Source organism: Filicampus tigris, chromosome 9, assembly GCF_054856515.1.
Source record: "Filicampus tigris isolate MCC_2025a chromosome 9, RoL_Ftig_1.0, whole genome shotgun sequence".
In the NCBI taxonomy this organism is placed as follows: Eukaryota; Metazoa; Chordata; class Actinopteri; order Syngnathiformes; family Syngnathidae; genus Filicampus; species Filicampus tigris.
Genome location: NC_141225.1, coordinates 3893250 through 3905419, shown reverse-complemented (window position 1 = coordinate 3905419; position 12170 = coordinate 3893250). Strand labels below are relative to the sequence as shown.

Genomic DNA, 12170 nt, shown 5'->3' with positions numbered 1-12170 from the left:
TTTCAAAGTAGCTTCCCCAAAACTGGTCGTTTACTTTATTTAAGTATGTGTACATGATTTGTTTACAGTATTCAATTCCTCAGCCTTGTTGTGTGGGCCTTACTCTGTCCTTCATGGTCATTATCCATGACTTCAGCTTGGGTGATCCACTCCATATAACCCTTCAGGTCTTCATCCAGCTGCTGGGTCTCCCTTAGCTTCTGAAACTCACCTCGGGACTTGGCCTTCTCTCGTTCTTTGGTGAACTCGCTAGTGATAAAGAAGACCAGACAAAGATCAATCAATATAAATGTCAGAGTCAAAATAGTGAGGTATGATGAAATAAAAAACTAAAATGAAATAGTTTAAAAAGTTAAAGGGCTAAAAGTGTTCCTACCCACTAAGTACACCAAGAACCAGGTTGAGCACGAAGTAGGAACCGACCAGAATGAGTGTGGTGAAGAAGATCCAGGGCCATTCCATTCCAATCGCATCATTTACCTGTTTATTATTGTTTATGTTACACGAGACTGGTCTAATTTTAGACCATAATAATATATTACCCAGTATAAGACGTCAGTCCACCCTTGTGTAGTAATACATTGATACACAGTCAGCATGGAAAATCCCAAGTTGTCAAAGTGAGTGATGCCATGGTTTGGGCCAGGCCAGCCAGCTCGACACTCTGTGCCATTGATGGAGCAACGACGTCCATTCCCTGCCTGGGCACATGGGGCAGGCTTTTCATTTTCCACTGTAGCAATGATGTCTGAGAATGGACAAAATGGCAAGATTTTCATGTACGTCATTGCATTCATTACAAATAAAGCTTTGTCAATGTAGGAAGGCATCTTAATTTATATTGCACATTTTATACACAAGGCAACTCAATGCCCTTCACATAAACAAAGACACAACACCTAAAAGCATCCAAACAGAACACTTAACACAATTTTGTAGCAAACCAGAGAAAACAAAATTAGCTTACAAAAATTTCTAAAGGGAACATACAATACATACAGACAGCAGGCATCCTATAAATTATCATTTTAAAAGCAATAGTCTGAGCTGACAACAATGTATGTTTTTATGTAAAAAAACAAAAACAAAAAAACAATAGCACAACGTACCGGTGCCTGTGTAGTAGCAGGTTTTATGCATTTTACATTTGAATAGCTCAAGAGCCATTATAGAGTAGATGGTAACCATGAAAAAGACCAGTAGAGTTATGTGAAATAATGGCAGCATGGACTTCAGGATGGAGTTCATGACCACTTGCAGGCCTAAGGAGGAAAAGAATGCATTTTAGAATCAAATAATATTTTGATATACATGAAAAGGTCATCAATCCATTTTCAATAAGACTTATGTTTGGGGTTGTGCAATCGGTGGTGTTAGTGGGTCCATTTGGACTATAGGTTATTTGTAAAGGATTATGTGCAGAAAACTCAGAGTAGTCCCCGTGGCAGGTGAATAAGGAAACTAAGAAAAGAAAAAAACAAACACTTAGATACGCTTAGAAGTTACATTATTCATACCTATTTAATATAACTGCATTACTCACATGTAGTGCTCTGAAAATATAGTTAAAAGAAGTCACTGCTGACAGGCTAGGGTTCTTATTAGGCCCCATGCAGTGACTGCTGCGAGGTCCCAATTGTTTTTGTAGAAATTACAATAATTACTATGATTACGATTTTTATTATTATGCCAACGAATCAAATTTTTCGGGGCCTAAACATGCACGAAAACTAACCAAACTTTGCACACTCATCAGGCCTGGTGAAAGTTATGCTATTTTAAAGTTGTCATGCACAATTAAAAAAAAAATGTCTCTGTAACCTATTTTTCCGTTTTTACACTTTTGCACTGTTGTCCTAGACCTAGAGGTTTCATTTGATTGACCTCAGATTTGGGCTGTAGAATCTCAAGACCTGTGACAACAGCCAGGAAAAAAAAATCTTGAGTTTTTACAATACTGTATGACTGGAGCAGGTCATCAAATTTTGCGTTTCATATATCCTTTGCCACAAAAGATGAAATGATTCATCACTTCCTTACACATACTCCCCAAAAATCCCAAACTTCACATGAATATAAATACTCGTGGCCTGAATACATCTATATGACAGTATTTTGTTTGACTTATTGCACTTATTTGTTTGTCTCTGTGTGCCCTGCGATTGGCTGGCAACCGGTTCAGGGTGTACCCCGCCTACTGTCCAAAGACAGCTGGGATAGGCTCCAGTGCCCCCGCGACCCTTGTGAGGATAAATCGGTATGAATAATGGATGGATGGATGGATATTTCACCACACAAGCTAAATTCATGAACAGATAATTGAAGCATATGCGCAGTAGCAGATATTATATCTGAGGGATTATTTCCGATGGGTTTGTGTCTGTTGCCAATCAAAACTAAAGAGGAGTTAAAATCTACGCCAAATGCAAGACTAAAGTTAAGTGTTTTTTGAATTTCACAACCCTTACTCACAAATGTGTCTCAAAGGCCTTCACAGGTCACAAGCTGACAACGATTGGCGACAACCCATGATTAAAACCCCCAACGCAAGGAAAAACTTAAAATCCCACTTCTAAGGAAAAAAGAAACCTTGAGAAGAGACCACAGATGAGGGTCTAAACATGCATGAATACTCATGAAACTTTGCACACGTATCAGCCCTGGTGGGAAAAAAAATCCACAGGTTTATTGTGCCATTTTCATTCATTTAAAATTTGAATGTGCCAGTATCCCAAGGTGCCAGAATTCCTACATGCCGTACCCCAAAGTGGCTTGGGCTGCGATGGCCCTTCATAGCTGCTCTAGTGATTATTATTTTTTGTTTGGGGAAGGTTCTATCATTTGTGATGGTTTTCAGTGGGTAGATTATTCTGTTCTTTTATGAATTCTTGTAAGAATACTGAGTGGCTGAGTGTAGTTTTGATGGGACACTTAACAGGTATTCAGTGACAATAGTTGTTGTTCTGATCATATTTTTTATGTCTTTGTGGTGGAGGTACAGTATCATGAGTATCTCAGGGCACTACTGTGTATACTTGTGTGTGCGCATGTAGTTGAGTGTGTCTGTGTACACTGTATATTACCTCTCTATTCTCCATCAAGCCAAAAAATACTCGGCGGGTATGATTTTCTACCTATATTGCCTAGCCTTACATTAACACCTTGTTATCTGGCACTGCTGATATTTAATGTAAAGTTAATGAGAAACAAAACTCAGTGCCTATTGGCCTGCCCTAGAATTGTAAGGCCTATATGTATCTTAACCTTATATCGCGTTCGACTGGTTCTACTGGTTAAGAGTCCACTAGCGCGTCGTCTATATCACTGCCGTTACTCATTTCAGAGCTCCCGCGAACGACGGCGTCCGCCATTGACTCGAAAGAATTCCGGAACATCCTCCGTGGGCTCACGACATTGTAACGTGTATATTCTGATTCATTCCATTGGTTAAGAGACCGAGAATTGGATGAAAAAAAGAAAATGACGTATATGCTCTCCCGGCTTTAAGGGTAGAAAGACGCAACATCGCTCCCGGCCCTAGTGGTAGAAACGCAGTTATGCGCTCCTGGCCTTAATGGGTTAACAGGAACCGGGTCTGAAATGTTTTCTCTTATAAGCAGAGGCTGCAAATCCAGGTACAGAAAGTGAAATTCCTGCCACTGTTTCTACTCAAGAGTCCGTTTACCTTCCGGTTGAATAGAAGCACCTGTGGCTAAAGCTAAACTATGGCAGAGTATTGACTTTCTGGACCTGGATTTGTCACCTCTGCTTATAAGCTGCAACAAATGGCGTTTCTGCATTGTTTAAGTTTGTAACTGTCATAGAAAGTGGACTCAAAGTGGCATAGTTCAATCGTGCCCATAATTCACAGAAAGGCTTATGGGGCATATGAACAAGGTAGGATAAGGGGGTGTTAGCTACCAGCTGCTAATGCTGGCAACAGACGCTGTATAATATGTCAGCGTAATTAATTAAAGGTGTTTTAGAGTCCTTAATTAGTGCTTGAACGTGACAGGATGATGTTGTTGATGCTGGTGGCAACAGTTTGTGATGGCAGTTTTAAACTTAAACTAGGCTCCAACTATCCAACTTCCTGGTGAGAAGACGTGTTAAGTCAACTGCCATGCCATCACACGTTGCCAGGAACAACTTCAAAATAAAAACGTATCAAGGCACTGATGTCCGTGTGTTAATGTATTTGGAAATGTTTCATTTTGAAGTTGGCCCTCTCACAATGTTGGCAGCGTTTTACCAACATGCATAGCATGAACAGTTGTTGCTGCAGATTGACTAGTCTTCTCGACGGTTCACACCAATTAAACGGGTACCTGAGGCAGAAAAATATCCCCAAGCGTTTTTTTTAATCGAGGCACTTGAATAACTTGAGGATTGTATTATTAGAGTTTGACCTGATAAGTACTTCAGGAATTCCATGAGTTTCAGCTCAGTGTTGGTTAAAAATCTCTGCTCTGAAAACTGTGGAAAAATGCTGTCTGGTGTTGTCATTGTGACATCAGTTTTGAAAAAAATGTTGCTTACTTGGAACTCCAGACACAAGCCTCAGAGGTCGAAGGACTCTGAAAGCCCTCAGGGCTTTCATATCAAAACCACCACCCTTTTCTCCAACTACAGGCTCCACTCCACTGATATGATTAATAGCATCCACAGCCACTGTAAAGAGTCTGAAATAGCAACAAGTGTTAGATTGAGTGCCATCTTAACAATTGGAACATCAAGGGATAGTTTTGATACACAAAAACCTATGTATGCAGTGAAATCTACCAAATAGAAGCATGCTTCATACTCCTAATTAAGTTATAAAAAACACGTATGCTACAATTTTCAAAGAAATTAAACAATTAACATAGATTTTTTTTTAACTGAGGAATCCAAAAGATATTATTCATATTGCTATAAATGGAACCAGCAAAAACAAAAACTTACCCAACTGATACACAAACAAAGTCTAAAATGTTCCAGCAGTTTCGTAAGTAAGCATCGGCATGAAAAAGAAATCCATAGGCAATTATCTTCAGGAAACATTCTATAGAGAAGATGATGAGGAAAAGGTATTCCAGGCTTTCCTACAAGACAACAACCATGACATCATTAAGTGACACACAACTCTAAAGATCCACACCCTCAACTCATTGACAAAGCATTATTTGATGTCTCTTCAAGACCACAGCACCATCACAAAAAGGAAGTAACACAGCACAAAATCAACAGCGTTCTGTTAGTCATCCACAAATAACGTCTTCATCTCTGCATGCACTGTGAGATTTGTTGTGCAATCAGTTCAACTGTATTGGATTGATAAATTCAAATCTTAAGCATTTAATAACATCGGTAGCACCATCTTGTGTAGGTGAGAAGTGAGAAAATATATTGCTTTGTACATGAAAATTGGATGAGGATCAACCTGGTTGCCTCGGAGCCAGTCTGGGCTGACTGGTGAGCGGGCGGCTGTGGCGGCAGGTGGCCCGGCTGGTGCTGGCCGGCCTGAGAACTGAGGGTGTGAGAAACACGGCCCTCACAGGAAGACACGCGAAATTTGCACATTTCCGAGACACATAAACCCAGTAAAAGGCAAATATTTAGATTTAATGCAGGCAAAAAACATTATTACCGTTGAAATACAGAAAAAAGGGGAATAATTCCAGGATTCTGCTAAGGATCTCAAGTTAACTTTAAAAGATCTACACATGTCACAATACTCACTATTGTATTGCACCATGCACCACATACTCCACATTCTGTACGCACACTTGGTTTAAGAGAGAAAACATGTTTTAAAGGTAGGGTTTCAAAGTACTGTAGGCTTAGTGTTTCAAAGTACGTTTCCTTAGTAGGGTCGCAATTTATAACAGTATGCAGGGTGAGTAAGGGCTTGGATAAAAATTGCCTGATATTTTTTTCCACAAACTTTTGTGTATCAGTCCATTTTTGTCCCCAAATTTTGTTATTTTTGACCAACTGTTTTTAAAGTGTAAAGATAATGATATTTAATTTCAAACATACCCCCACCCCAAAAAAATGGCCACGTTTTTTCCCCCCAATTTTTCTCTGTTAACAAATCGTCAAGGATGAAGTATTGTAAAACAGTAAAATTTTCTGCCTATAATTCATACCTTTATTATTATTGGCATCAGTTATTTAATTCGTTATATGTTTTTGTTTTTAATTAATTGGTGGATTAATTGGTTATCAGGATGCCAATAACCGCCTCAAAAATCCATATCTGTCGGGGCCTAATACCTATTACTGTTTACAATTTTAAAAAAAGAACCAAAGGAAAAAAACAACAACATTACAGTCCCCATAATTATATTATTGATGTTGTTCTTACTGTCTACTCTAAATTCAGATTTTCTTTGCACATACAGTACCTTTTATCTCTATTAGACAGAAGGCCGTTGTGAGAGATCAGGACAGGGAATAAGCAACACAATATGTGCCCCTCAACTGCTATGACTCTGACGAGACTGTTACATTGTGAGTAAATGCTACACAGCCAAAAGGCTGCTCTCTAGGGGTTATTGTGTCTATGTGTTATATGTGTTTAGCCAAAATATTCATCCATCCATCCATTATCTATACCGCTTATCCTCACAAGGGTCGTGGGGCGTGCTGGAGCCTATCCCAGTTGTCTTCGGGCAGTAGGCGGGGGACTCCCTGAATTGGTTGCCAGCCAATCGCAGGGCACACAAAGACAAACATCCGTACTCACAATCACACCTAGGTGCAATTTAGAGAGTCAAATCAACTTACCATGCATGTTTTTGGAATTTGGGAGGAAACCGGAGTACCCGGAGAAAACCCACGCAGGCACGGGGAGAACATGCAAACTCCACACAGGGAGGCCGGAGCCGGGATCGAACCCACGACCTCTGAACTGTGAGGCGGACGTGCTAACCAGTCGAACACCGTGCCGCCCCCAAAATATTCAGTGGAATTCAATTAGGAAAGACCAAAATGATGAGATATAACCATATATGATAATATGTGATGTGATGTGATGTGATAAACAGGGTGTCTCATCTTAAAACATTGCAGGTATTATAATCAACTGTACACTATTATTTGCTTTGGAATCCATCCTGCACTAACTATCGTTCCCATAATATTACATTGAGGATCGCACTGCTCTTGAGTTCCATATTGCTGTGCCCTTTTTTATATTTTGTTTAATTTTGCCAATGTCACTTGTATTCGATCTTGTGTGTTCATGTTATTTACAAACCCACACTATATTGGCATGTTTTTATGGCCTCTCCCATTTCACTGAGGGCATTCACTCTCTGCTTTTACATTGCTAGCATGATACCAGTCTATTTCAGATACATAACACTGACTGACTTATCCCACTGCCCTTCATGGGGATAAAACAGTCAGTTACATGAGCCCATCGGTGTCCTTGTATGCTTGTCCTTGCATTCCAATGAATCAAAGTAACTGTAATCACACATTATTAATATTTTAAAATGAATAGTTTTGATTGAACATTTGTCATGAATAGCCTTTTTACCAAATGAAACATGTATGATGTATGACTATTTAATCGTTTAACCTATTTATCAGGCTCCTGCAGAGCTTGCTGATGAGCTGATCATTTGAATCACGCAGGATAGTTGCCCTTGAGGACCGGAGTTTGACAAATGTGCTTTCGAGGAAGCCTCAGCTGTTGGTGGACGTGCATATTTAGTCACCATCGTGAACCGGGAGTCCACGGCGGTCCATTCACTTGTATTGAGGTAACCGTGTTTGGCTCCAATTAATTCATCATAACTCGTCCAATTCTTCACCAATTTTGACAGGGTTTGGTTTGTTAGAAACATCTGACATGCAGTTTTGATACCAGACACCGAGGTAATTTATAATCGGTCCTTTCATGACATATTAAATGTAAAGACAGAGGCATGCAGAGGGCGGGGCCAATGGGGTGCCTTCCCCGGAATCCAAATTAGAGGGGCATTTAATCAGTGTGTAAACCAAGATAGAGAGTGAAATTTCAGTGCTTATAAATATTTTTTGATAGATTTGAAACACTACATAGGTAGTGCTCCCCCTGCGTACGCCTCCCGAAAGTGGATGCCGCTGCATCATCACTGACTATATTTACATGCTGTCAATATTTAGGTTAAATTGAAAAAAATTCTGAAACTTTTGTGATAACCTGTTTACGTCTGTGAGCAGACAGTTACTCCCATTTAAATGGCAAGTGGAATATTGGACAACACAGTGGCACAAATAGATGTCATTTCCGCTTCTTATTTACCGCCAATAAAACACATTGCACACCATACACCACACCAATACAGCATTCGCTTTTTTCTTAATAAAATAAAAGTGTGGCTTTTATTTCACCATGTTAGTGTATCTCTGCTTGTGTATTTCCGGTGGGTTGTACAAGTACTCCCTGTATTCAAAAGACCTAGATTCATGCGGATAGAACATGTGCAGAACACAAAACGATGTTCCTTCCAAAGGAAGTATTCCGATCACGTTTAGACGGCCAAATATTCGCATTAGAAAAGGTGTAACTCAGGGGTCTTAACTGTAATTTTGCACGTGTTTACATGGCCTCTAAAAAGGTTATTGACAGCATGCAAATGTAGTCATTCAAAAGCAAGCAGGTCACGCAGTGCCAGGTGCTTCCATATTAGAGGGTGAGAGGATGGGGCATTCAATTGATGTCTCAACTAAGATTGATCTCATAATGATTTGAAAGTTTCAGTGGTGGTTATTAATAAGTTTTTGGAGGCTCGCGCAGTCGCCGCACAACAGAGGTGAACATCTGGACAAAAACGACCCAACTAAAGGCTGACATTTTTTTGTGAATCCCACAGGAGCGGGAGAGTGCATGAGGAAGAGGGGGCGACAAATTATTTTTGTTGTTGTTGTGTTTTTTTAATGTGGCTGACTTCCAAAATAGGAATGGACGGGAGTGGGAGTTATTCTGAACGGGAGCAGGATGGGATGGGAATCGCTTTCACCGGGACGGGATAGAATTTTTATTTTTTAAACTATGGTCGGTATAGTGGATATGGTCGGACAGTACTGGATTTTTCTGTGGTAGTGGGATGGAATGGGAGTGAAAATCCACCCTCTAGTCTTGACTCCCCCTCCTCCACCTTCCTCCATCGCTGCATCAATTAAAGCAAGCAGTCATGGTGTCACCTTAACTAACCTTTTGTTCAACTTTTGGTGTGTCCAGAACAGGTTAGTAGGCTACTTTTATCTCATTAATAATTTCAGTGGATCAGTAGCTGGAGAAGGGCTTCGGCTACATTGGATTAGTTTTTCTTAAATTAACAAATGTATGTGGACCCTGGCTTGTGGGAAATTCCTAAGGCAGCCGAATGTAGTATGGTTAACCGTGAATGTTGTTGATTGACGTATCGTGGACGACTATTTGACAATATTACTACTGCTAGTCTGCTGTAATTAGGGCTGTGTGTGCATAATATTAGCATGTTACTGCAGTACATTTAGTGCACAGTATTTACTGTATATTGTGCACACTAGGCATCACATTACACACACAGATTTAGTATATATAACAGTTTGTGTATAGTTAATACAGTAACAGTGTAATAATATAAACTATTACATACATTGAAATGTCATGGTATTATTAAAGGACACAACATCGCCTAAATTACAGCATCAGATGTACTACAGAATGTGAAATTATAATTGAATTATAGTCCTACTTTATCAAGTTGATGGACTTGAAATTTGTTTTGTCCCCCCATTTTATCACAATTTCTCACTGATTCCCAACCAAGCACTTTAACACTAGACGATATTTACAACCAATTTAATGTAATAACTCATCACATTGTAATGACGTAGCTTTCTTGTCAACTATTCCTATCTTTGTAATGAATTGCAGTAACAGTATACACACATTCATGTATAGCTTCAAGGTAACTACAAAGATAGATATATAAATTAAACTAGTAAATGTCCCAAGAATAGTACTAGTTGTAGTGCAAGATTTTCAAGGCACGTTGGTAAATATGCAAAATAACAAACATAACAAAATAAGGTGATCTCTTATGTATCTATAAATACAACACTTTATACTTGTTCAAGAGAAATAAGCTTGTCTCAGATGTGGATAATTTGTAATCAACTAAGCACCAATTAAGTAATTAACTGTGCATCAATTTAAGCATTTGGCACCAGGCAACAAATAACCTTTGCATGCCCCTGTATAAAGCAAAGACCTAATGTTTTTTTTTTTAAAGAGAGATCATGAAAAAACAACAACTACGACCTTGCCCTTATATTAAATATTCTTATGTTTATTTTCTATTTAAAGAAAGATCAGGAAAAACCAACAACCCAACAACAATGAACTAGCTCTTATATATGAAATATTCTTGTTTATTTTCTACAATACTATGGAATTGATTGTGTTTACATGAAGGTCAAATTTTAAATATAGGCTAATCTTCTATTTTGGGTTCATATATTTATACCCGACTCCAGAGGAGTGGTGCCTCACCACTCGTGAACCTCACAGTACGTTCCTGTCATCGAGTGAGTTTTTGTTCTGTAAAACTGGAGTCCAAAAGGAAAAATTGTTACGCTATTGTGGTTGCCACAATTGTAATTTCATAAAAATAAATCTATGTAATAAAGACAGGGCTTGAATGAAAACAATGTTGTCCGTGTGGACAAAGTAAATACAATAGAAATATGAAAATGATTTCCAGGTGACTAGTCAATCCAATATTTATTATCTTGTGTAAGTATAAAATGAAGGGACAATTTGAAACTACAGTATGTCAGTACTTACTATTATGTTCTGTATTCAGTGTAGTGTAATGTTATCCACTGAGTCATACATTTTCGGGCAAGCCGAGGCCTATCCCAGCTTACGTAGAGCAAGAGGCAGAGTAGACATTGGAATGATCAACAGCCACAGGGCACATTCCACCAACAACCATTCTGACAGGCAACCATGCATATCTTTGGGCAAATATGAGAGTACCCACAAAAGCACCGGGTGAACATGTACAGTAAGGACTAAGCATAAGAGCCCCAGGTCCAAGCATAGATTAGCCCCCATAACTTTCTGCAGTGAGGCGGCCCTCCTGTGGCTTTTTATTCCATGGTTCAAAATAATTCGGTTGTCACAATGACAATGGCATGACACAGATGGAACAAAATAAATCCCTCCAAAACCATTTTCTGTTTCGCTTTTCCTGTTCAGAGCAGCATAGGAAATAGGAAGCTAGATCCGTTGTCTGTTACGAGGCACATATAAAGCTAACTAATCATTCACTCATTCAAACTTTCACTGCGTGGGAAGTGAAATCAGCCTACCTGCACAGCGGCCATTAAAATGAACCACTACACTATCAGTCACACTGACTGTGGAATGGAATACTACACTCAAATTGTTCATTTTTAGGTTAAGTGAGAGATGAAGCCTGTCCCAAATGACTGAGCAAAAAGATAGTCACAGTGATCCCACATTGGGTGTGCAAAGGAAAGCCACATACAAGATTGTAGTTGTTTGAAAAAAACAGTAAACCCACAATGAAGCAAACACAAAAATACATGCAATCATGCTGACGCACCAGATTGCTGTTGGTGATGTTGCTGTCTTCCTCGGGCATGGGTAAGTACACAGCCAGGGCCACGCAGTTGGCAAAAATGGCCAGTAGGATAATGATTTCAAAAGGTCTGAAAGTCATGTTTAGGAAAATGGCAACTGTGGTTGAGCCTTTCCTCTTCATTATCATATTCTAAACTTTGTTTTGGTGTCTCTTCTCCAAATTTCTGCTCACAAACTCTTAATTCACACACAAAAATCAATGATTAGCATGTAAAGCTAACATTCAACAACTGTACTTCTGCAATCAGATGTCATCATATCTATTCGAACCATTTGCGTTTCAATGAGGATACTTCCACTCCACAATACTGATGCAAGCCCGACGGAAGGGATTCCTGAGTGTCAAAAAGAGGAGAGAGCGAGCAGGCCTTGGATTGCCGCCAGTGGCCATCAATTTCTTTAACTTCTCCTTCTGTTTTCTCTTCAGAGTTTCTTCATCCATGATGAAGGACGATAAAGGGGGACTGCTACTGTCTGCCATTGCAACAATTTAGCGGTTACTTTAACCCAAAAGTGATATTCCACAAGTTCACGC

The 12170-nt window shown here is 39.4% G+C and overlaps 2 protein-coding genes across 2 annotated transcripts in view; one reads left to right on the top strand and one right to left on the bottom strand.

Moving 5' to 3' along the window:
• LOC147141678 (dihydropyridine-sensitive L-type skeletal muscle calcium channel subunit alpha-1-like) overlaps positions 1 to 12116 on the bottom strand; it is a 75490-nt gene extending 63374 nt beyond the window's left edge. The window contains exons 1-8 of the mRNA XM_086039992.1: positions 11929 to 12116; positions 11598 to 11703; positions 4945 to 5084; positions 4540 to 4682; positions 1110 to 1262; positions 543 to 748; positions 377 to 480; positions 104 to 249 (exon numbers count right to left, since the gene is read on the bottom strand). Coding sequence (XP_085896118.1) covers positions 104 to 249; positions 377 to 480; positions 543 to 748; positions 1110 to 1262; positions 4540 to 4682; positions 4945 to 5084; positions 11598 to 11703; positions 11929 to 12116 — 1186 coding nt within the window. The remainder of the gene's footprint in view (positions 1 to 103; positions 250 to 376; positions 481 to 542; positions 749 to 1109; positions 1263 to 4539; positions 4683 to 4944; positions 5085 to 11597; positions 11704 to 11928) is intronic.
• The window catches only part of LOC147141677 (uncharacterized), an 87531-nt gene extending 75410 nt beyond the window's left edge, over positions 1 to 12121 (top strand). The window contains exon 2 of the mRNA XM_086039993.1: positions 12063 to 12121. Coding sequence (XP_085896119.1) covers positions 12063 to 12079 — 17 coding nt within the window. The 3' untranslated portion in view covers positions 12080 to 12121. The remainder of the gene's footprint in view (positions 1 to 12062) is intronic.
• The last annotated feature ends 49 nt before the right edge of the window (positions 12122 to 12170 follow it).